The sequence below is a fragment of the Paroedura picta genome, chromosome 5 (genome assembly GCF_049243985.1).
Source record: "Paroedura picta isolate Pp20150507F chromosome 5, Ppicta_v3.0, whole genome shotgun sequence".
Lineage (NCBI taxonomy): Eukaryota > Metazoa > Chordata > Lepidosauria > Squamata > Gekkonidae > Paroedura > Paroedura picta.
The window spans coordinates 81,788,868-81,814,677 of NC_135373.1; the positions used below are offsets into that span (position 1 = coordinate 81,788,868).

The following is a 25,810-nucleotide window of genomic DNA, read 5'->3' on the forward strand; positions in this document are numbered from 1 at the left end:
AGGCCACCGAAGGCGGGGTGTTGGGCCCTCCAGCGTCCCTCTGTTCGCCTGAGCGAGAGGCTGGTCCCCTTTCTTTCCTCGCCGCCCCTTCCGCTCCCTCCCCCCGTCCCTCTCGCTGCCTTCCCGCGTGAGTGGCAGTCGCGGACGATGGTGCTGGTCCCCGCTCGGCGCGCGCGCTAATCTCTCCCCCTCCCCCCCCCTCGGGGAAGCGCCGCCGCAGCCAGGCAGAGGCCTCCGCCCCCGCCCCTCTCCTCCCCCCTCCCCGCACCGCGCTGGGCGAAGTGGAGCCGCGGAAGCCGTGGGAGACGCGCCCCCCCCAGGTCCATTAACATGGCGAGTGCCTCGTACCACATCTCCAACCTGCTGGAGAAGATGACGTCGAGTGACAAGGACTTCAGGTGAGAGGCCGACCGATCCCGGCACCCTCGGGCGGGGACAGCAGAAGAGCGGCTCCTAACTTCTCCCCGGGCGCCCTTGCGGCTGGCCAGGCCGCAGCCGCCCCGCGATCCACCCGAACTGCTTTGGGCCTCGCCAATGTCAGGCCGCTCCTCCTGCTTTTGCGCTCCTACTTAGCCGAGAGAGATGGGCTGTATTGTATGTCTAGAAAAAGGTGCGGTTCAGGGCTAGGCCGTGGCGAAGCGTTTCTGCCGCTCCTCGTTCTCTAAAAGTTGACTGCAAGTTGGCCCCACCACACGCATCTCTTCTTCTTAAATTCACTATTAAATGTCCATGGCAGGTGGGCTGCCCTTTACTGTAAACAAACTAACTTACTTAGATGAAGACTGCTGATTGCACAGCCTGTAACTGCTAAAAAAAAAACCCAAACTAATATTTTTTTTGTAGACTACCCTTCTCAGTTGGCTCAGGGTGAAAAGCAAGATATGTGTTTAAATGGTTACGGTTTCCATAAAGTATCTAACCTAAGGATAATACGATTGGAAGTAGATTCCTCTACACAGGCTGTACGGGAACAAAAATGCTTCAGTAAACGGTTATGGATTGTGGTCTGTGCTATTGTGTATAGTTTGTACTGTCTATTGCTGTAAGTAGGAACCTGCACTGTAGTTTTTGCATCTTTTAATGTTCAATGTTAACATTATACTTGGCTTCAGTTTCTTTTCAGATTTCTGGTAGATTCCAGAATCCGAATCCTATTGCATTGTTTGTTGGATGTCACACTGTGTTGATTCTATTGACTTATTCTGTGCAATCCACCTTGAGTCCCAGTGAGAAAGGTGGATTATAAATAAAATACATAAAAATAAGGGAAGGAAAATATTTTGCTGTAGTACTGAGGAAAGTGCTGTAGTGCTGGATTTGCCACAAGTCACTAGTGAAGCTTTTGTAATTAAATTATTAACTATGTTACTGACTTTTCTGATCTGGACTATTGACATCATCAGTAATAACTAAAATAAAAATATAGGGAATCCATTTATTTAACATAGTGAGACTGCCTCAAATTATATAAGTGTGTGTGTGTGTGTGTGTGTATATATATATATATATATATATATATATATATATATATATATATATATATATATATATATATATATATATATATATATATATATATATATATATATATATATATATATATATTATTTTTTACTTTATTATATTTATATATTGCGCTCCCCAAAGGCTCAGGATGTTTGTCTGTGTATACACACACACATACAGATAAACTGTTTTAGATTACAGGTTTGTATTGCTCCATGTTGTTGGCTGGAACTACCTCCCCATAATCTCAAGTCTTTTTCACATCAGCTACTACTTTATCCTTTAACTAGTGAATGACTTTGGATTTGCATGTAAAGTGCTGAGCCCTCAGTCCTACCTGTTCTTTTGTAAGAAAGCAGTAGTGGTTAATTCTTTACAATATGATTTAGTTCTTTTTTAAATTTAAATATTTTAAATAAAGATAATACATAAAATTACTGCATAGAACTAACTTGCATGTAGAAAACACCAGACAAGTTCTACCTGGACTATTGCACATTACAATGTTACAATGATACGTGTGTATCACAGTATATGCACATTTGCTCGTGTTGAGGTTTACATGATAGTCATGTTATTTCCTTCATAAGAAGCTTTCTGTGTTGGAATCCAACTTGTTTAATACAGTTCTACCTCCTCCAACTCAGCATTAAGTATGCTTGTGGCTGGTAGATGAAGTTTTTAGACAAGACTGGAGTGTTTATCTTTACCTTTTAGGCCCAAATGTGGGTTTTGAACTTTAACTAAATGACTGATTAACCACAATACAATTGTAAATTGTAATATACCAGTCTGATCTTTTCTCCTGATTAAGACTTGACTTGTTTGCCAGAATGCATATGGATTGGTTGCAGGTGCTTCCTGAAAACCACACTACCATCATTTGGCTTGTTACAAACATCTTCTCTGTACAAATATTTTATTGACTTTAAAAATCTTATAGAACTTAACTAGCTTCTTTTTTAAGTTCTAACGTGAGAAGTATTGTGAGTCGTGGGTCCTAATAAAGTTGCTTTCTGTCATTTACTTTATAATTCTTAATCTGTGTAGTATGGAGATATATTACAATAATAAATACATTTTGGAGCATGTTGCAGACTTGCATGCTTTCCCTCTGATTCTTTAAAACAAATTCAACCACCCCTTTTCTTTTTGGAGTTAAACATGGTGTGACTATACCATCATTATTGCTATTTAATAAACTGCTGGGTACAATTATAATTTGAAGCAAGTTTGTAAACTTTGGCAAAAGTTCACCATAATTAACATTTATATTTGTAAAAATGTAATGTTAACTCAAAAAAGTAAAGGAAGTGAGAATCAACTTCTTACACTCTTGAAGGGTTGGATCACCTCAGCACACTACTAGCCAGAACATGTTCTGATTGGTTTCCAAGTTCCTATAGCACCATTTTAGTGGTCTCTGATTGGCTGAATGGCACTAATTTAGTACAGTCCTGCTATACATTGTTATTTTGGTATTAAATGAACTGCTTTTTGTTCTGTTTTTTTAAATCAAATGATTTCAGCATACAGACATTCTGTGTCTGTAGATTATAATAGCCAAGGTGTGATTTTAATTTGAATACCAGAATCAGGTTTTGCATGACTCTTGTCTCTTTCCCTCTTTTTGTCTTCAAATCTGAAAGTTTTCTCTGGCTCTTTCCCACTCCAATTCAGCTGGCTTCTACTTTGCAACTGCAGACACAACATTCAATCTGATCAAGGGATAAGAATTATGACATTAGCACTATGGCTCTGTAGTGACAGCCAGTCTGAGAGTGCACAGACAATTCAAACATTTCACTTGAATATGTTTTTTTTAAAAATATAATTGACATGGTTTTAACTGTACTGAAGACACTAGAGGATGGAGACCAACATGGAGTCTGCCTGGCTTATTATGTTTACTATTTACTTTGAAAGAAGTCTTTCTGGTGCATGGTGGTCAACAGTGAGGAAGGAGAGAATACCTATTAACAGTGGTCTGCAGACCGGTACCGGTCCACGGCTCTTCCCTGGCTGCTGCCTCAGGGGCTGCCCTGCCCCTCTGCTGCCAGCTCACCTTTGGTGCTCTCCAGCAGTCACCATGGCTGGGGCTCCCCCTCGGCATGGCACTGCGCAGTTGCTGCTGGCAGCGCCCCCCAGTGGGCAGCAGGAAGTCAGAGGCACCGGTGGGAAAGCAAGTGGAGCAGGGGCTGAGGTGGCAGCGGCGATGTGCCTCGGCAAAAGACCCCCCCCCCAGGCCTCAGTAAAATTGTCAAGCGTTGACCGGTCCCCAGTGATAAAAAGGTTGGGGACCAATGCCTATTAATGTGTTAAAATCAAAATGGGGTTTCTGGATTGGTAGAGTTTGAGAACCACTGTAGTAATGCTTTAGTTACAGTAATGTAATAAATGTGCACGTAAACATATGAACTCAAGGTTGCTTAATACAGATTAATCCACTATTTAACAATGTGAATGTCTCTGCTCAGTGTTCTGCTATCCCACATTTTCCTATGCTCCTTTCCCCATGCCTTTCAAATTAAGTCCATTCTATAGTCAATGTGCTACTTTGGTTACTAAATAGTCCCTTTGACTGTTGAAGCCAAAACAGAATGCAGAAGCCTTTAGTTAGATGGTCAGGTACTATAGTGATAGAAGGGTGGAAGAGGCAGAAGAGTGGAAAAGGGAATAATATTTATCAAGACTGAATTAACATGTATGTAACCTTTTATGAGCCTCTTGTGGCGCAGGGTGGTAAGGCAGCCGATGTGCTGTCTGAAGCTCTGACCAAGAGGCTGGGAATTTGATCCCAGCAGCCGGCTCAAGGTTGACTCAGCCTTCCATCCTTCCGAGGTTGGTAAAATGAGTACCCAGCTTGCTGGGAGGTAAAACGGTAATGACTGGGGAAGGGAATGGCAAACCAACCCGTATTGAGTCTGCCATGAAAACGCTAGAGGGCGTCACCCCAAGGGGTCAGACATGACCCAGTGCTTGCACAGGGGATACCTTTACCTTTTTAACCTTTTACCATATATAGTAAACTTGTAAAAAGGCAAAATCTCTTTGAAAGCTAAGAATATGCTATTAGGAATATTGCCTAGCTAATTACCAAAAAGTTTGGAAAAGATACTTGAGTATATAGTGACAGCAGCTAGAATAATCAATGCTTTAAAATTGTATATAATTGTATTGATCATAAGGTTTCTTTCAATCTGATCAGACAAAATATTGTGTCATCTACCTGTTAATGTATTTGAAGTACAAGAATACATAACCTTGAGTGGTATTCCATAGAGCAGGGGTAGTCAAACTGCGGCCCTCCAGATGTCCATGGACTACAATTCCCACAAGCCCCTGCCAGCATTTGCTGGCAGGGCCTTGTGGGAATTGTAGTCCATGGGCATCTGGAGGGCCGCAGTTTGACTACCCCTGCCATAGAGTGTGGTACTGATGGCAGTTCTTTCTGCTGCTGGATAAAAGCTTCTCTTTGTGCCCCTTGGACTGGGAGAAAGTGCTGCTGTTAGTAGAATTAATCTGTAGAATCCAACCCCAGGTTTGTTGTGTTTTGTTAATAGATTCAAGCATGTATCAATTACACATAGACTGAAATGCTTTTTTAAAAATATACTTAGGTTTATGGCAACAAATGACTTGATGACTGAACTACAAAAAGATTCTATTAAGTTGGATGACGATAGTGAAAGAAAGGTTGTGAAGATGATTCTGAAGTTGCTGGAAGATAAAAATGGTGAAGTGCAAAATTTGGCAGTCAAATGGTAGGTAATGGCTAAGAAGTTTCTCATTCCTGTGTACTGACTTGATTATAATCTACCAAAATAATTGTTTTGCTGGTTCTGATAAGATCAGTCTAACCGAACATTTTGTTTGCAGAAATGATAAACCTGATGTCCTCAAGAATTTTACCAGTAGGGCAGGATATTTCTTACATTTGTGCCATCTTTTTGTGATTCCATGTATACTAATGCCTATCACAGTATCTTGTGGAAATGACTTCTATAGGTTGATTATTATATGAATGTAGGTATCTGCCCTGAATATCTCACCATTTGGTTTAATTGGATGATCCTGAGCTATGGTGCTGAGATGGGGGGAAATCTCTATTTCACATAGCTTTTAATTCTCTAAACATCTGTTGTGCCTTCTCTTATTATATTCTAAGAGATATGATAGGTATAATTCTGTATCACCTCTTTAGAGGATAAGAGTGCAGCAGAAGGTGAACAGCTGAAATGGTCAAAAGTAAATATTTGGGAAAGATGCCTGCCCCAAACATTGATTTGGGGGCTCCGAACTTTAAATTTGTATCAAATTTTGGCTCTTGAACCGGTTCATGACCATCTCTAGTTTTTAGCTCATAAAAGGCAGGATACTTTTCTTATGTTGACTCAGCATAACTATTTTCAGAATGAGACTAATCTAGTTTATACGTAATGGCTGGGAATGGCCTCAGGGTTTCTTTTTATGTTAGTTTACATGTTAGTTCACATTGTTTAATTGACATCAAGCATGCCTTATCATATTTCTGATGTAGGTATTTTTTTCACTTTGATGTTTCTACCCTAACCTACTTGAAAGGTCATGAACATTTCTGTAAGATAAACTAAATATGATTGCTTGGTTCCATACTTGTGGCAAAAATATATATACTTGTAACTCTCCTAGGCATGTTGGGATTGGTCGAGAACATGATCCCCAAAATTTTAGCTTCATTACTTGAAAAAATAGTTGCCATGTTGTGCTGCCGTATTACCATGTAGCTTTAACCATATCTGTTTGTGCAGGCTGGTTCATGTGCTCTGAACATTGAAATCTTTATTCAATTGTGAGGTAAAGGCTTCTGTCAAGTGATACTGTAGCTACAGAGCTTGTTTCCTTGAATAGTTGACTGTTGTAGAAACCAGTTGCTACTGTCTTACCACAATCACTGTGTTTACAAACTTCTAATTTTCTTATCTAAAATTCAGGTCATTGTAAGAGTAGTATAATCTAGTTCTAAGAATTCCCTCCAGGATTCATGTTGCATCTTTCAGAAGTATTGGGCTGATGATGGAGCTGCCACTTGTTGGAAGTGACAGGTGCTCACTTAATTGGTTGGAGGACAGTAGCACTGCACTTAATGACTTTTATCAGAAACTCTGTTCTGGGTTTTTCAGAAAATTAACTTTGATAGTAACCTCTACGGAAGTCAATGTCCTGGCTTCCTGGTTGAACCCTCTGTTATAATTTTATGCTCAGTTCAACTAAATTTATTCAAAAATAGAATGAATGAATCTATACTTCAACTGCAAATCATAGGTATCAGGCACAAATATATTCAAAACATTGTACTTCAGATCTTGTAAACAAACATGCTGGAGATTTAAGCTTGTGCTCTGCCACTGAGCTGTAGCCATGTAGTTGTGGTAGAGCACTGGATGCATTGGGATGTGTGGACAATATTTTAGTTGCATGGCAGGTCACAGTGTTCTTAGTTTTGCCTGAGTACAAAGTCATATGCGGCAATGTAGCCTTTTGCAAGAAGCTATTCCAAAATAACATTTTGGAAAACAGCCTATCAATTAAATGGCCTATAAAGTAAATCATAAGAATGTTGTTTTGTTTCTGTAATGACGTCTCCTAAAGCAAATCATACATAGCAATGGAGCCATAGAACTGTTGAGCATTTTGGAGGGTTTCTTGTTTTACAGATCAAACATCTGTTTTATGAACTGGAAGGCAATCTCCATTCGAAAACGTCCATTATGCTAGCTGCAGAAGACGTTTGTTCATGAGCTATTAAATCAGCCCTAGTATTTTATCTGAGCAGCAGTTGAAACAGCTGTAAAATGCAATTAATTTGTGTCAGTTTTGGCTACTACGGAAAAATCTGTGAAATTGGCAATAAATATATAAATTGAAGTCATGCAGGATGAAGGAAAATATATCAGAAATATTCTGTGTTGAGACCTAGATTACATTTCCAATTATTAGGCCTAATTTCTTATTCCTTCCAAATATGGTATGCTTAGTTAAACTAAAGAAATAGAAATGTCTTTCTTACTAAGCCTTATTATGCCAACCATGTAGATAATTGTTCTAATCACTTGTATATTAAACTGTATTAGCTTACATTTTTAAAACCTGTGACAAAAAGGTGCTAAATGTTTATACATAGATAGCTAGGAAATGTTCAGTTCTGCCCAGTTAATATGCTGAAATGAATAGTCCAACATAGAGTTAAATTAAATGGCCCTATCCAGGTGTTTCTGATCTGGATAGCCCAGGCTAGTTTGATCTTGTCAGAAGCTAAGCAGGGGTGGCTCTGTCTAGTATTTGAATGGGAGACCTCCAAGGGAAAAGCAATGGCTGCCCCTAAGTGTCTCCTGCCACAAAACCCCTACAGCGTTGTCATAAATCATCTGTGACTTGATGGCAACATTCTCCCCCCCCCCCCCCCCCAGTATGGGATTATAACCTTAATTTTACTTTTAAGTGAAAAGGTTGAAGAACAGAGTTTAAAGAAATATATAATTTTAAAATGTGATGAAATTAATTTTAAAGTTCCACTGAATATTATTTGGGTTTGTTTTATTACAGCCTTGGGCCCTTGGTGAGTAAAGTGAAAGAATACCAAGTGGAAACAATTGTAGATACCCTCTGTACTAACATGCTTTCTGATAAAGAGCAGCTGCGTGATATTTCAAGCATTGGCCTCAAAACAGTCATTGGAGAACTTCCTCCTGCTTCCAGTGGTAATTTTTTTCCTTCTCTGTTTTCCTTCCTTCAGCCTCATTTTGATTAATGATCAAAGACATAGATAAGCTTTTAGCTAACCTGGAGATTTACTTTAATTGTAGATAACATATTTCTGCTTCCTCAAAATCCATTACTGATGTTGGGTGGAAGTGTTAATTCTTGTACTGTTCTTGTTGTAAATATTTAGCTGAGATGTTTGGAGAAAGAAGGCAGAAAGAGCTCCAAGAGTTGAAGCCTGAGATTCATTGTTATTTAGTCCATGGCTGAGGTTTCTATAGTAAGCTTGTCTACAAGCACAACAGTATGTATAGGGAGAGGAATGGGAAGGCGACTGTAAGCCGCTTTGAGCCTCCTTCGGGTAGGGGAAAGCGGCATATAAGAACCAACTCTTCTTCTTCTTCTTCTATATTGTGTGGGCTTGATTCTGTTTCCGGGAGATAAAGTTGAACTGCATACTCTGAGGGATGTCTCAAAGCACATGAGTGTTGTTATTAGCTGTAGTGTTTCATTGCAAAGCCTAAGGAATGTGAAAGTTTGGCCTTTTCCACAGCGCCACAAATACCCGTAAGGTACTAAGATGTAGCCTACCTGTCGTCTGTAGTATTGTGTAACATTACTATATTGCATAGCATAGCCCAGGGTTTCTTGTGCTAATGTAATTGTGTATCCTGGTAATTTTTGCAGAAACCTTGGACTCTCTCCATTGTGTGGTATACATTTTACTTGTACCCTTTAAAATTTTCAAGTTTTATGGTGTTCATGGTCTTCTACAGCAGTTGAATGTGCCTGTGGATTCTTGGGCTAACAGCATTATATCTCACTGAGTCACTTTCAGATATATAACTGACTGGTGGGATCAATCTGATCAGTTAAATATCCAGTGTCTTCCATTGTTTGCCAATGTGCTCCTATTCTTTTGCCCATACCTAGTACATTGTATTGGTTTAGCTGTTCAGTAGTACTTGGCTGCAGTTAATTCCCAGTTAAAGTTGCCTTATCTTAGATAAAGATAAGTCCCGTCTTGCCTTATCTTAGATAAAAGACACCTAACAGTCCCGGAACACTAATTTGGATGCAACTATATTATGCCTCTTGTGGCGCAGAGTGGTAAGGCAGCACACATGCAGACTGAAGCTCTGCCCATGAGGCTGGGAGTTCGATCCCAGCAGCCGGCTCAAGGTTGACTCAGCCTTCCATCCTTCCGAGGTCAGTAAAATGATTACCCAGCTTGCTGGGGGGCAAATGGTAATGACTGGGGAAGGCACTGGCAAACCACCCCGTATTGAGTCTGCCATGAAATTGCTAGAGGGCATCACCCCAAGGGTCAGACTAAATTACTATTCTAAATTTCATAATCAGTCTTTCATACTATAGATCTTTCATACTATAGATCTCACTTATTTTTGGGAACTGCATACTTGAAATTTTCATCAAATAGATAATTGTAGATTCTTATAGCTTTGATACAATTATGTGTATATATTGATAAAATTTCGTTGCATATCCAGGTTCTGCATTAGCCGCTAATGTCTGTAAGAAAATAACTGGACGTCTCACCAGTGCTATTGCCAAGCAAGAAGATGTGTCTGTTCAACTCGAGGCTTTGGACATAATGGCTGATATGTTGAGCAGGTATATGTATGAGGATGGCTGACAGTAATTAGTTAAGTTCTGTAAGTAATTTTCCATGTAGTTAAAATGTGTGGAAATACTTTACCAAAGAGAACACAAATGAAGCTGAGTGAGTGCAAATGTTTAATACATTGAAGAATACTAAGCAAATTGTTTTGAATTCTCTCAGAAGGAGCCTATATAAGCCTTGCTAGAATAAATATATGTAACATTAGAGAAAATCTACTGTGAAAATAGCTGGCGGCACAATGTGTTTTATTTACTTAAACAATTTTTTTTACTGTTTTAAGGCAAGGAGGACTTCTCGTTAACTTCCACCCCTCGATTCTGACCTGCCTGCTTCCTCAGCTGACAAGTCCAAGGCTGGCTGTGAGAAAAAGAACCATCATTGCTCTTGGTCATCTTGTTATGAGTTGTGGCAACATAGTGTTTGTTGACCTCATAGAGCATCTGTTGACAGAGCTTTCTAAAAACGATTCCATGTCAACAACCAGGACATATATTCAGTGTATTGCTGCTATCAGTAGGCAAGCAGGACATAGAATAGGTAAAGAAATCTTTATTGAAAATCTTGCTGTTTTTTGTTAATGGTGGTTAAGAGTTTTGTATGCATAATGACTTCTGTTCTCTGTTGTCAGGTGAATACCTTGAGAAAATTATTCCTTTGGTAGTAAAATTTTGTAATGTAGATGATGATGAACTACGTGAATACTGCATTCAAGCATTTGAATCTTTTGTAAGGAGGTAAGATCGTTGTACATGTACTTAGTTTTCCATAATCAGTTGTTCATCAGTTAGTATTTTATTATTTATTTTATTTTATTGTGTTTATATACTGCCCTCCCATGCAGATCAGGGCAATTTACATGAAAACAGTACAATATAACAGACATTAGATTCATTTAGGTAGCTGGGCCAAACTACTAGCATCCTACTTGGCCCTGGATCCACATGGTGGTCACCTTTAGACTGGACTTCTGTAACTTGCTCTACGTAGGCCTACCCTTAACCTTGAAACTACAGCTGGCCCAAAATGCACTGGCTACCAATTGAATTCCAAACAAGATTTAAGGTTCTGGTAATCACTTACGGCCTTACAGGGTCCAGGCCCAGTGTACCTGAGGGACCCACCTCTCTGTCTCATCCCTCAAAGAGTTTTGCACTCCACCACCTCCAACTGGCTGATCATCCCTGGCCCCAAGGAAGCTTGCTTGACCGCAACCAGGGACAGAACTTTTTTCTGTCTTGGCCCCTACCTGGTGGAATGAGATCCCAGAGGGGATTAGGGTCCTGATGGAACTAGTACAATGCCGCAGGACCTGCAGAAGGGAGTTCTTCTGCCAGGCATTTGGTTGAGGTTGACCAAAACTAAATATCCACTGGGCCCCCAAAACTCCCTCCCATGAATCCGTATGCCTGACCCGACCAACCATGGGTTTGTTAGATTGTTATTCTGTTATTATCTCTGTTTATTGCTGCTGTCATTGTCACTATCCACTTGACATAGCTACTGAGTTTAATGTATTGTTCTTGTTCCTCTATGTTTCATGTGAACTGCCCTGAGCCTCAGGGGAGGGCTGTGTGTGTGTGTAAAAATAAATAGTTCAGTACTGATTTTCTTATTGAAACATAGAGTTTTTGGTATTTAATATTTTCTTACTAATGCTACTTGTCTTGGACCCAACCAGATTTCTTTGTAAAGTACATTTTTGTCCCGTGTCCTCTTCTCCCAGTAGCCCCTTTTTACCACTAGAAATAGGATTCCTGCAGTTCTTGTCACATGTGGAAAAAAGGCACACAAGTTTGGTGGCTGCAGCATAAAGGAGGAAGGGAACACAATTACCCTCTTCTCTCTGTGGCCAGCTCAGTTATGGAAGAATACCAAAGGGACACCTCTCCTTCTCATTGCAACCCCTAGATCCTGTGGCTTCATGGGTGTTTTCAAGCTCAGGGGAAGGAGAACATGGGCGTAGCTCTCTCTGTGTATAGTTTTTCCTCATGAACTCAGTTTTTCTTTGACAGTTACCTAATTAGCATTATGTTTATTATGCAGATGTCCCAAAGAAGTTTACCCACATGTAACTACCATTATTAACATTTGTCTTAAGTACCTTACATATGATCCCAATTATAATTATGATGATGAGGATGAAGATGAGAATGCTATGGATGCTGATGGTGGAGATGATGATGATCAAGGTAACTCATGCTTGGACCAGACTAAACTAAGTGCCTAAACCTAAAGCAGGAAAATTAAAATATCCGTATAATAAAGTGGTATTTGTTCAAGAAGGGTTTATTAAATTCCATGTGATAAGTAGACTGCAAGATATCAATGGGAGTATGTATAATGCAGTATCCTTCTGATTTCTTTTCCAAGGGAGTGATGATGAATACAGTGATGATGATGACATGAGCTGGAAAGTAAGGCGCGCAGCTGCTAAATGCTTGGATGCTGTTGTCAGTACACGGCATGAAATGCTTCCAGAGTTCTACAAGACCGTGTCTCCTGCTTTAATTGCTAGATTTAAAGAGCGGGAGGAGAATGTAAAAGCTGACGTGTTCCATGCATATCTTTCTCTTTTAAAACAAACTCGGCCAGTGCAGAGCTGGCTGTGTGATCCTGATGCAATGGAACAAGGAGAGACTCCTTTAACAATGCTTCAGAGTCAGGTGAGTAAATTAAATGTCAATATTTTGTAGTATGGAAGGCCACATTGCTCACGCTACTTGAGTACATATGAAAAATGAGGTAACAATTACTGTTATACCTCTTTCTGAAAGAAGTGAATAAATTATATTGTTTCTGACTGTAGGGAAGTATCTAAGACAATGGTTCTCAACCTAGGGGCCGGGACCCCTTTGGGGGTTGAACGACCCTTTCACAGGGGTCGGGGAAGGGTGAGCAGCTTGGCTGGGGTAGATCAAGATAGAGCATTCGTCTGTCTGGAGCAGCGGAAAAGAGCAAGATGGGCATGGTGGGACAAGAGGCAAAGCTGAACTGAGAAAACCGGAAATAAACAATTTATATACAATCATGAGCAATGGATCTTCACACCGTTGTCAGTTTTGGTTTAATTTCTGTGAAAGAACATTTGCATAATGTTATGGTTGGGGGTCACCACAACATGAGGAACTGTATTAAAGGGCCGCGGCCTTACGAAGGTTGAGAACCACTGGTCTAAGAAGACGCTGATTTAAATGTCTTCTATCAGATATTGATGTTTTGCTTTCCTGCTCATGGAGACATTTTAGTGTAGTGCTGAAAACTGCTGTTGGCTTGTTAAGCTGTAAAATGTCTTTAGAAATATTTTCTGGACTCTTCCCAAGAGATGTTCTCTCTGCAGCAAAATGCAGAATCCAAAGGCTCATTTTGTCTACATATTTGAAATTTCCATATTTATGGAACATCAGTCCATAATTTGTAGAGAGCCAACGTGGTGTAGTGGTTAGTGGCAGCTTCTAATCTGGTGAGCCAGGTTTTTTTCCCTCTCCTCCACATGCATCCTGCTAGGTGACCTTGGGCTTGTCATAGCCCTGATAGTGCTGTTCTGAATGAGCAGTCCTGTCAGAGACCTCTCAGCCTCACCTACCTCACAGGGGAGAGGAAGGGAAGGTGATTGTAAGCCACTTTGAGACTCCTTCAGGCAGTGAAACACAGGGTATAAAAAACTTTTTCTTCATCATCTGTTCAGAAATGTAACAAGTATATTATAATTACAGGTTCCCAACATTGTTAAAGCCTTGCACAAACAGATGAAGGAAAAAAGTGTGAAAACACGTCAGTGTTGTTTTAACATGTTGACTGAGCTGGTCAATGTGCTTCCTGGGGCTCTCACACAACACGTTCCTGTACTTGTCCCAGGTAGGAGGGGGGAAAGTTTGCAATTCTTGAATTTTGCTATTTGTGTGTGATTTGATGCATTTCTTATGAATGTATTTTATTCATTAGACTTTATAGAAGTATGTTTGATGATTGATGTCCCTTGGAATGTCCCTGATTGGACCCATTCACTCTGCTCATGTGTGCCTATAGAAGTAAATTTTGTGAGGGAAATAATTTTAGAAAGGGGTGCAGTAACTTGGCAAGTCGTGAAGAGAACAGTACAATTAATAGAAATGAGGAGAAGCAATAAAGAAGTGGAAGAGAAAAAGGGGGTAATAAAGATTCATGCAATGAAGAGAAAAAGAGAAGCACCTTACTGATGTCAGCACAGAACTACTTCCAGTTTCTGTCAAAATCATGTCAAACCTTAATGGTTACTAGGTTACCCTAACTAAATGACATTGCTAAAGCCTTATAAACCCGTATCTGTTGAGCATTGTTCACTTATATGTATATGAAAGGCCATAATCTATAGCTTCAATGATAATGGCTGTAAATATGTATATGTAAAATGTGTGTGTGTGTCCACATATGAACATGCGTACTTTTCTTTCAGTGATTGTTTTCTGAGTGACTATGGATAAGCAAGGTTAGATCAACTTGAACTACCTAGTGGAAAACATTGAACTAGCAAACTATTTCTAGAGCCCTTAGTACAAGTTCTGAAGATTATATATAGTTTGTAATTTGTAATTAAATTAAGGGTGGAGCAATTATGAGAAGCAAACATGTTTTGATGTATTAGAATCTGTGGATTAACCCTTTTATTCTTTTACAGGCATAATTTTCTCACTCAATGACAAATCAAGTTCTTCAAATCTGAAGATAGATGCTTTGTCATGTTTGTATGTGATCCTGTGCAATCACGCTCCCCAAGTTTTTCATCCACATGTTCAGGCATTGGTACCTCCTGTTGTAGCATGTGTTGGTGATCCATTTTATAAGATAACATCAGAGGCACTTTTGGTTACTCAACAGCTTGTGAAGGTCATTCGCCCTCTAGATCAGCCTTCATCTTTTGATGCCAATCCTTATATCAAAGATTTGTTTACTTGTACTATCAAGAGACTGAAAGCTGCTGACATTGACCAGGAGGTAAAAGAGAGGGCTATCTCATGCATGGGCCAAATCATCTGCAGTCTTGGTGACAATCTGGGTTCTGACCTACCCAGTACACTTCAGATCTTTCTAGAGAGACTGAAAAATGAAATCACTCGACTAACCACGGTGAAGGCTTTGACTCTAATAGCTGGTTCTCCTCTGAAAATAGATCTGAGGCCGGTCTTGGGAGAAGGAGTCCCTATTCTTGCTTCCTTCCTCAGAAAGAATCAGCGAGCTTTGAAGCTAGGAACTCTTTCTGCTTTGGATATTTTAATCAAAAATTACAGTGACAGTTTGACAGCTGCTATGATAGATGCTGTCCTGGATGAGCTTCCACCTCTGATCAGTGAGAGTGATATGCATGTGTCACAAATGGCCATCAGTTTTCTGACAACACTAGCTAAAGTTTATCCTTCCTCTCTTTCAAAAATTGGTGGTTCCATTCTGAATGAACTTATTGGGCTAGTGAGGTCACCTCTGTTGCAAGGTGGAGCGCTCAGTGCCATGCTAGAATTTTTCCAAGCTCTGGTTGTGACTGGAACAAGTAACTTAGGATATATGGATTTATTGCGTATGTTAACGGGCCCAGTGTACTCTCAGAGTACAGCACTTACTCACAAGCAGTCTTATTATTCCATTGCCAAATGTGTAGCTGCCCTTACACGAGCATGCCCTAAAGAGGGACCAGCAGTAGTAGGTCAATTTATTCAAGATGTCAAGAACTCAAGGTCTACAGATTCCATTCGTCTCCTAGCTTTGCTTTCTCTTGGGGAAGTTGGACATCACATTGACTTAAGTGGGCAAATAGAACTAAAGTCTGTAATATTAGAAGCGTTCTCCTCTCCTAGTGAAGAAGTAAAATCTGCAGCATCGTATGCATTGGGCAGTATCAGTGTCGGCAACCTTCCTGAATACCTCCCATTTGTTTTACAAGAAATAACTAGTCAACCTAAAAGGCAATACCTTCTGCTCCATTCCTTGAAGGAGATCATTAGCTCTGCAACAGTGCAAGGTCTCAAACCATATGTGGAAAACATCTGGTCTTTACTTTTGAAACACTGTGAGTGTGCAGAGGAGGGCACCAGGAATGTTGTCGCTGAATGCTTGGGCAAGCTTACTTTAATAGACCCAGAGACTCTTCTTCCGCGCCTCAAAGGATACTTGTCATCAGGTTAGTAGATATTTGTATCATTATTCACAATTCTCACAACCTTTTAATAGATATAGGCTGAAATAAATGGGATGTGGATTTCAGATGAAGTGATGTGAAAGTGGAAACAAGTTTTTGTTTTTTTCATTTTTAATAGAAACAGTTTACACACAATTTCTAGTGCTAAATAAGTTGACAGTATTGGAGAGTTCTAGCTTATATAGAACTAGTACAGATAATTTGTATTTAGCCTACCTTGTATATAATTCCGTGAGGGAGCATTTAAATTAATGTTCATTATGTTTTGGAAGGATTAATGTTCATTATGTTTTGGAACGATTAAATCTGTGTATACACTAGGACAGTGGTCCCCAACCCCCGGTCTGGGGAACGCTACCGGTCCGTGGATCAGTCGGTGCCGGGCTGCGGCTCCTCCTCGTCCTCCTCCCTGGCTGCTGCCTCGGGGGCTGCCTTGCCACTCTGCCACCGGCTCACCTTTGGTTGTCTCCAGTGGCCGCCATGGCTGGGGCTCCCCCTTGCTGTGGCACTGCACAGCTGCTGCTGGCAGCACCCCCCAGCGGGTGGCGGGAAGTCAGGGATGTCGGCGGGGAAGCAAGTGGAGCAGGGGCTCAGGCCGCGGCGGCAGCGTCCCTCGGCAAAAGACTACCCCCCCTGGGCCTCAGTAAAATTGTCGAGTGTTGACCGGTCCCCGGTGATAAAAAGGTTGGGGACCATGCACAAGGACATATTTGGGCTGATATTTAGGAGGTAGAGACATCTAGTCAGCAGAATCAAAACTGATTAGCTACTATACGGGACAAAAGGCTAGAAAGAGGGATGAATTTCAAAATGCAATGCAGAAAAATCTAGCTATAAAAGTGCAGTGTGGAACAATTACCTATTAATGGAGGAAGCAACACTTACCTCGCTGTATCCACCCAAGGCTAGACTATTATTGAACCCACCCATAAATATGTCCTCAAGAAAAAAGAAATCAGGGATGGGATTGTTGCAGAATGCGGAGGAAGGAGACAAGGCCGTCCATGAGAAGGCAGAGAGTTAGAAACAAAGTTGGGCTCAAAGTAAAAGCATAAAGTGGACAAGTATGGGAAGAGGTGGACTGGAAGGAGGGAGTGGAAAAAATGGCACAGTCCTACAGGATAAACTGAAAGAAGGGGAGGGTTACTGATTGAGAGGAAGTTCCTTACTAGAGTTTGGCAGGGATGGAGAATATACACGACAGTTTCATTTACTGCCTGATTATGGAGCAAGAATTGGCAGAAGTCACTGGTCATGGACAGTCCTGGAACAAAACTTAAAATGGCAAACTTCCTTTTTATCACTAGAACTTATATACCTTTCTGCTGTTGGTGTGAACATGGCTGTTTTTCATTACTTGGAGGGAGATGCTAGTGGGTGGAGATAAGTTTATCCGTACTGATTCTGACAATGAAGACTGTGCACAAAGTATGTATGATGTCATAGTTAATGGCCGCCAGCAGCCAGTTAAGTGTCCTTGATCAGTATAGAATCATTATTTCACACTATCGTATAGTTTCCTGGACATTATCTTACTGGACATTATCTTATTAGTTTCTAGTAAGAATGCTTTTCTGTTGCCCACTCCTGATAGGAACAACAGCACCTATATACCCATATAAAATTATGGTATGTCATGTCTGGTAAAAATCTCCCCAATAGGAGATAAAAGCAGATTATTAAAAACAGGAAGTGGTCATAGCTGATTCTCATATTTACTTGACATTACAGTTCATAACATGTGGGGTCAGCTATTAAAGAAATGTTTTTTTAAAAAACACAAGCTGGGTTGGCATAAGCCAGTTCTATGAGTTTAATTACCTCTTTGATTTCTGCTACTAAACAACGTGGAAGATGCAGATAAAATTAATATCAGTTATCTATAACAATATTAATGATGTCATTTTAATAATATATTATGATATAGAAAAATAGAAAACCTTGAGTTATTTGTGTTAATATTTTGGTGTTAGGATCATCATATGCTCGAAGTTCAGTGGTCACTGCTGTGAAGTTCACCATCTCTGATCACCCCCAGCCTATTGACCCACTTTTAAAAAATTGTATAGGTAAGTAAAATTATACTCTTTTCAAGCATTTGGTTTGTCATAAGTCACCAGCCGCAGAAACTGGTTGGTAAAAACAAATGAATATCGCTAGGTGCCAATGTCAGGTTCTTAAGAAATGAATACAGAGTCTGTAGAGTGGGGCCCCCTAAGATGGTGCATACCAGCCTTTTTACTGGTGGATGCCAAGTGTTTTTTTATAAAGTGGATGGGCCAGATGGGGATTTGAAAGTAAGTCTTCTGATTGGCCACTGGAGATATGATTGGATTTGCAGATCTTTTAAAATGTTACTTCCACAGTAATCGCCACATAGTTCTTTCCTAAAACAATTCATTCGTTCTCAAAGGCATCCTGTTAAAGCACCTCTATTGACTGAAAATCTGAAGCGCTCCTATTAGAATTATGCCTAACCTCACTCCCTGGCATTGTGTGGTTGGCTCCACCTTCTTCAGCAGCTATTTTGTGGTTGTACTCACTCTGTGTCAGAATTCCAAAGGTACCTGCTGGCTCAGAAAGGTTGAGGATCCCTGTAGATGATAGTTTAGGACTGGGGGGAATTAAAATTCTTAGGCATTGTTATATATTATCTTAGATTTTTTCATGCATACTTTAGTGAAGGAAATGTAGCTACTATAGTAATAACTAAGGATGATTCAGTTTTAAGCAAATGATCTGTTGAAAGCTATTTATTTATAGCATTGTATGCTGCCTTTCCATAAAGGATTCGGAACAGTGTACATTATTGTTATAGTGCAGCCAATAATTTCAAGATACAAGGACAAAATTACAAGTAAAAGGTCACATGGCTCTCCATTGGTTTAAAAAATGGTTGTTAAACTCTTCTGTTTCACCACAGCATTTAATTTTGGAGAGGTTTTATAAAGTTATTGATCAGTATTCAGTGTTGGTAGAATCTGTTTTTTTATCCCTGGAAAAGGAAGAGTAATCTGGGAGACAAAGTGGAAAATCTATGGTTTTTCATTTGCTTATCTATTAAAGCTTTGAATTTTTTTCTGAGATGGGATGAATTATGAGGCATGCTTCCTTGTGCTCTGTGAAAACATGGTGCTCTTCAGAGTCTTGTAACTATTCTTTAGAGCACCTTTGGACAGACATAATAAAATGGTGCCGATATGTATGCCCCCCAGTGCTTTTGATGTAGAAGTCTCTTGAAGAAGGCCGTTTACAAGCATATGTCAGAGAAGACTGCATAGAACAGATCATAGTGTATTTCTTGATTTAAAACAGCTTGGTTAAAGTAAAGCTAATTGCTGCTTTGCTTTTGCAAAATTGTAGGTAAACCTGATGATATTTTTTTTTAAGTTGGTTTAGGAATAAGAGCTTTGTAAAGAAGATACAATGGAAGTGACAAGCTATGATGGCAATTTCTGCATGGTGTCTTTATTGGACAATGTGGCATAGTAATCTAGTCCTGTTTTTTTAGCCTGATTTTTTAATGAAGATGAAATAACGCCAGTACATATAACATAACTTTTGTTCTAATAAGTTACTCAAATGATAAAATTGTATGTTAATAACTTCATTTAATCATTGCAGGTGACTTTCTAAAAACATTGGAAGATCCAGATCTTAATGTAAGACGAGTAGCTTTGGTAACGTTTAATTCAGCAGCACACAATAAACCATCACTAATAAGGGACCTTTTAGATACTGTGCTTCCTCATCTTTATAATGAAACAAAAGTCAGAAAGGAACTAATAAGAGAGGTAAGTAAACCAAGCTGTACTGGGGAAAAGCAGTGTTATCAAATAATATCCAGTTTGTTTAAAGTATTCTATAGGAAGGAAATAAAAGCTAAATTCTTCTGGTAAACTGATCATGAAGAATGTATGTGTAGTGGAGTGGTTAAGAGCGGCAGCTTCTAATCTGGAGAACCAGGTTTGATTCCTCATTCCTCCATGTGCAGCCAGCTGGGTGACCTTGGATTAGTCACAGTTCTCTTAGGGCTGTTCTTGAGCAGTTCTATCAGAGCTCTCTTAGTCCCACCTACCTTGCATGGTGTCTTTTGTGAGAAGAGGACAGGAAAAGTGTTTGTAAGCCGCTTTGGGACTCCTTCGCTTTCAAGATTTAACTCTAAAATAGTTGGAAAATCGCAACATTGAAATGACATCATCAGGAATTATAATTTGCCTCAAGTTTTCTTCTGGTTGAACCATGCAGAAATGCAAAGTTATTTTACTGTTTTCCCAGCCCATACAGGCAATACATTCTTACTTAATTTATGTAATTTACAGTGGGCAGTTGCTTGGCAATTAAATGTATGCCTTGATATTTATTCTGATTTGATTGCAGGTAGAAATGGGACCATTTAAGCATACAGTTGATGATGGCCTAGATATTAGAAAGGCTGCTTTTGAATGCATGTACACTCTTCTAGATAGTTGTCTGGATAGACTAGACATCTTTGAGTTCCTAAACCATGTTGAAGATGGTTTGAAGGATCACTATGATATCAAGGTTAGTTCCTATTTGTGTGTGTTAGTTTGTCTTTCTGTCACATGAATCTACAAGGTAGCTACTAAAAATAAAGTAAAACACAATTTCAGATAAGTGTTATTAAATTTTATGAGTAAATAAATGAAAATACAGAAATTTCTAAAACTACTATAAAATATATAAAAACTACTATAAAAAAGCAGACGTTATTGAAAAACTGAAAAATTTGACATTTCAACTTACCCCTATCTCTCATTAATTAACAACAATATGCCAGGCCTCTGAATTGCCCTCAGTGGAAGGGCCATTGGCCATTGAGGGCCAGAGGCTCTTTCCTGCCCTCTGTCTAGAGGGGAAACTGACAGGAGGTCAGCACCCAGCTCTGGGTGGCTGTCCACCCCCTCCATGCTGGCTGCACCACCACCCTGGCAGCCAGGGAAGCTTGGGGATGGCCAGCTGCGTGCTCTGTCTCCGCCATGCTGCTCTTCTGGGCTGCCAGGTAAGGTCTGAGAATCTCCTCCACCTGCTTTCCGTGGCCACTCCCCCCTCTCTCTGGACTTCTGGCTGTCAGGCCCTGGCCACTAGCCCATTTTAAAAACAAGCCTTTCTACTAGTTTCCTAATAATGTTCTTTTCTGTGGTTTCCTTTGGTCCCCTTCTGTTTTTCTTTTGGTAAACAAGTACAATACCAATGATACCCAGCAAAGATATGGTCAGACAGAGTAGTCCCAAGTATGGAGTGTAATCTAATATAAACTAAGAGAAGATATTGATTATAGATCAGTGACCAATAAAGGCAAATTTCTGTTAATAGAAATTCAACAACATAGAAAGCATCAGAATGTCCAGTTACTGAGTAAGGGTATAATCTAGTGAAAAGTTTTCTTTCAAAATTAGTTCACTCTAGCTTTCAAGTAAATACTGAATCTTCTTTTAAAATAAAATGGGACATACATTATCCATTTTTAGACAATTTATTTCAGTATAAGCTTTATTTCATCAGGTGTATGTATGTAGAATATTTTTAAAGAAGAGTTTTACAGCCAGAAGTCTCTGAAGGGTGTGGGGAGTAGAGGAGGAGTTCTAGCTGACAGAGAGGGCTTGTGAGTCCCAGTGTAGGGAACTGGAATAGAGTAATTATCACACAGAATGAATGATGAAATTAATAATCTGCAGCTCCATACTCTCATGTGCTTTGGATAAACAAAGTGTAATAAAGTAAGGCAAATGGTATCTACTCAAGGAAGATAAAATGTAAAGCACAAGAAAAATGATATGAAATTAACTTAAAATTGACAAAATAGTAGCAACAATAATTTCTTAATTGTTTTTCTCCCATCCAGATGCTAACGTTTTTAATGTTGGTGAGACTATCTACTCTGTGCCCAAGTGCAGTTCTGCAGAGACTTGATAGGTTGGTTGAACCCTTACGGGCAACATGTACCACCAAGGTAATATGTCAGATTGTTTCTGTATGATAGAAGCCAAATAAAGATTTGCAGGCATATATGTTGTAAAATAAAGTTACATCAGGTTGATTAGGTTGGTTTTGTGTTTCCTGTGTCTTCAGGTAAATCACCTGTATTAAATTTGACTGCTTTCCTTTTGTGCTACATAGAGGCTTTAGTCTCTGTGTATTTGGCTTTGGTCACGAATTCTACATTGTGATGACAACCTTTTGAAGGCCATTGAAAACAACATCATTTTTGTCTTTTTATGTGTTCATTGTTTTGTCATGTATAATTTTACTAAATCTTTAGCTATTTGTTTATGTTAAATTGACTAAAGGAACAATATGGTGTAATAAGAGCTTTGGACTGAGACCTTGAAAACCAAAGTCCAAATTCTCACTGGGCGATCTTGGGCCAGTCGCGCACACTCTCAGCAAGTCTCACAGGGCTGTTGTGTGGCTATTATAGGAAAGGAAGAACTATATATGCCATCTTGAACTTGTTATATGAAGAGCAGGTTCCAAATATGTTTTCTTGTTAGATATATAAATCTCTTTGAAGCAAAATCTAGTTGCCTGGTCTCTGGTGCGTGGGAGAAATTGAAGGTTTCCTTCTCATGACTGTAACATGGCACTTTTATTTGCTAGAAGAGCCTGGCCTCACAATTGCAGACATGTTAGCAGAGGAAGACATTCAGGGTTGGTTCCTCTGACTATGGGTGTGCCATTGGATATTGGTGCCGCAATAAAATGCCCTGAATCAGATCAGATCAGCTATATCTGTACTGTGAAAGGCAATCCTGGATTTTTAACTTCCAGTATTTTCTCCTAATAAATGTGGGAAATACCTGGAGACCTTTCACTTGTTCACAGCTGGTCCGTGGTGCATTGAAGAGCCATTGTTTTTCAATGGGCAGCAGACCCCTAGCCTTCAAGCTCCAGACAGAGACCAGGTCTATCACACATTTGAAATCAGTGGCCCTTTAAAGTTTCAAGGGTGTCTAAATACATCATGGACCAGCTAGTTAGGATTCACTTTCCGACCTTCCCTAAGGCTCCTAGTTCTGCTGCTGTTGCTGCTTAGGATGGGAAGCACACACTTCAAAAATTATTTATTTTATTTTGTTTTATAGGTTCAGAAAGAGGCATGATTGACATTGTTACTCCAGAATTTATTAAAGTTGATTGTTTTTCCAACATGTGTTCAGAACAATAACAATAGCAGTATTTAATGAAAACAATTATCATGGTATTCCTATCTTTCTGATACAGGATTAAAATGATAATTTTTGAAGTATGCATGACCTATGGCTTCCTTTTGTCAAGTGTTTCACCATCAGAAAAAGGTGTTCCTCAAGAAAGTCCAAGCAAACCATCAATTCCTTTTGGTAACTCCAATCCAAACAAAATATATAGGAATTGTCCAGGCCAGGGGTCATCAACCCCCAGTCTACGGCCTGGTACCGGGTCGCAAAGGCCATGGTACCGGGCCGCCAGCGGCCGCGCCTTCCCCCCGCAGCGAGAGGGGGGGAAGAAGAAGACACGGCCGCCGGCACGCCAGTGACGCAAATGCGCGCGCGCGGAACTGCCGAGCATGCGTGTTTGCGCCCCCTGCTGGCGAAAACGCGCAAGCGCGGCAGCTGTGTGTGCGCGTTACCGCCACCTAGTGGCGAAAATGCGCGTGCGCGACAACTGCACGTTTGCGAGCGGCGGCGGCGGCCGGGCCACTGGCTCTCTCCAACCCTTGCAGGCGGTCCCCGACTACTAGAAGGTTGGGGACCGCTGGTCCAGGCTATTCCAAATCAATAATGAATCTTTTTATTTCTTCTTTTTATAATGATTTAAAACTTTGTAAATCATCCAAAACTGTAACAAATAAATCACAACCAAAATGAGTTCCTAGGTAAATAATATTCCCTTTTCTCAAACTTCCTCAGTGATTGTGATCCTGTAAAGATGATAATATAATAAATCATATAACCAAAACCACCAATTACCACCTAATTACAGCATTTAAATATCAAAAGGTACCTTCATAATATTTTCTTAATATCTTCACTGCTCCACATTAATTATCACATGAGCTCTCATCTCCTCATGCTTTTGAGTCCTAATTAGCTAGACCTAACCACTATCAATGACCACTAAAGTTATAGATTCAAATGGGTAGCCATGTTGGTCTGAAGTAGCACAATAAAGCACCAATAGCACCTTTAAGACCAACAAATATTTATTCAGGGCATGAGCTTTCGAGTGCAAGCACTCTTCGTCAGACTATGATCTTCTTACATGACAGGGAATATGTAGCAAAAATCAATTCTGTTACATCAGTGACACGTCTACTGATGTAACAGAATTGATTTTTACTATATATTCCTTGTTGTGTAAGATCATAGTCTGACGAAAAGTGCTTGCACTTGAAAGCTCATGCCCTGAATAAATCTTTATTGTTCTTAAAGGTGCTACTGGACACTGATTTTATTGCAGTAAAGTTATAGCTATCTAATGCGACAGATATAGCTCATTGGTCACAGGAAACATGCCAAGTCCCATTCCAAATTCAAGCCGTTTGGCTTCAGTGTATTACGGAAAGCCCTTTCTCCCTTGAAGAGAGGCTAATGGAAGTAAGTCATAGGATGCAAACCTCAGTTATTACTCCTTCACTTTGAATTATCGTAACTGGTATGTAGCTGTTTTATAGGCCAGTATTCTGAGGACTAGCATTGTTCCATAGCTGAATGTCATTATGTTCTGCTTTGTGCAACACATGTAAGTCCGAATAGCATTGTAATATATTTGCATTTCTTTGTATATTAAGCTTATTATCATTACTTTTCTTTTAAATAACAGGTAAAAGCAAACTCTGTGAAACAAGAGTTTGAAAAACAAGATGAACTAAAACGATCTGCTATGAGAGCAGTAGCAGCGTTATTAACCATTCCGGAAGCAGAGAAGAGTCCACTAATGAGTGAATTTCAGTCACAGATAAGCTCAAATCCTGAGCTTGCAGCCATCTTTGAAAGTATCCAGAAAGATTCATCATCCACTAACTTGGAATCAATGGACACTAGTTAGATACTTGTTTAAAACAGGGACCATTAATTTGAACCATATGATGCACTGAATTGAAAGTTTAAAAAAAGCAAAACAGAAAAGTATCTAAACTTCACAATGTTCCACTTTACTTTTATGGAGACTGTTTGGCTTTTTCCCATTGTTTGCTTTTTTTTTAGCATTTATTCCAGAATATGTATTTCCATAAATCAAAAGTTGTAAGCCACTCATGTTTTAGTGGATTTGGGCACACAATAAATAGAAATAAAAGGTTGAAACAAATGGGGGTATGGAAATATATTCCGTCATCTGTTTGCCCTGTAATGTTTAGGATTAAAAAGTTAAAAATTTGTGACCGCGATTTTCCTTTCCATTTTTTTCTCTGATCCAAAAACCCACCATGTTTTGTATAATCATTTGTCATCTTGTTTCAGCTACATAAATTGGGAGGGAATTACTGTTGTGCAGAGAACTTATGCACAGTTTATAAATACAAACATGAGTAAAATAATTCCTTTAAAGAGTGAACTGTTCCCTGTTGCGCACACGAATTTTGCATGAATAAGTTTACAAATATAATGTCTAAAACAATATGTGAAGTTTATTCGTAGTAGAATTTCAAAGAAGTACCTTTTTATTCGAGCAATATTTTATCCTAAATAAGATCATGGGAAAACATGTTTGTTTAGTCAATGATTAATATATATATCCAGGGATTCCAGTGG

At 39.6% G+C, this 25,810-nt stretch overlaps 1 protein-coding gene across 1 annotated transcript; it reads left to right on the plus strand.

Annotated features, from left to right (window-relative positions):
* On the plus strand, positions 1-25,435 carry CAND1 (cullin associated and neddylation dissociated 1). The gene is made up of 15 exons (XM_077338744.1): positions 1-398; positions 5,127-5,270; positions 8,092-8,246; positions 9,759-9,882; positions 10,173-10,429; positions 10,521-10,626; positions 11,936-12,081; positions 12,263-12,555; positions 13,606-13,747; positions 14,547-16,040; positions 18,032-18,127; positions 19,683-19,852; positions 20,439-20,603; positions 21,925-22,032; positions 24,882-25,435. The coding sequence occupies exons 1-15, from the start codon at positions 331-333 to the stop codon at positions 25,104-25,106; spliced, it is 3,693 nt and encodes a 1,230-aa protein (XP_077194859.1). The 5' UTR covers positions 1-330; the 3' UTR covers positions 25,107-25,435.
* The last annotated feature ends 375 nt before the right edge of the window (positions 25,436-25,810 follow it).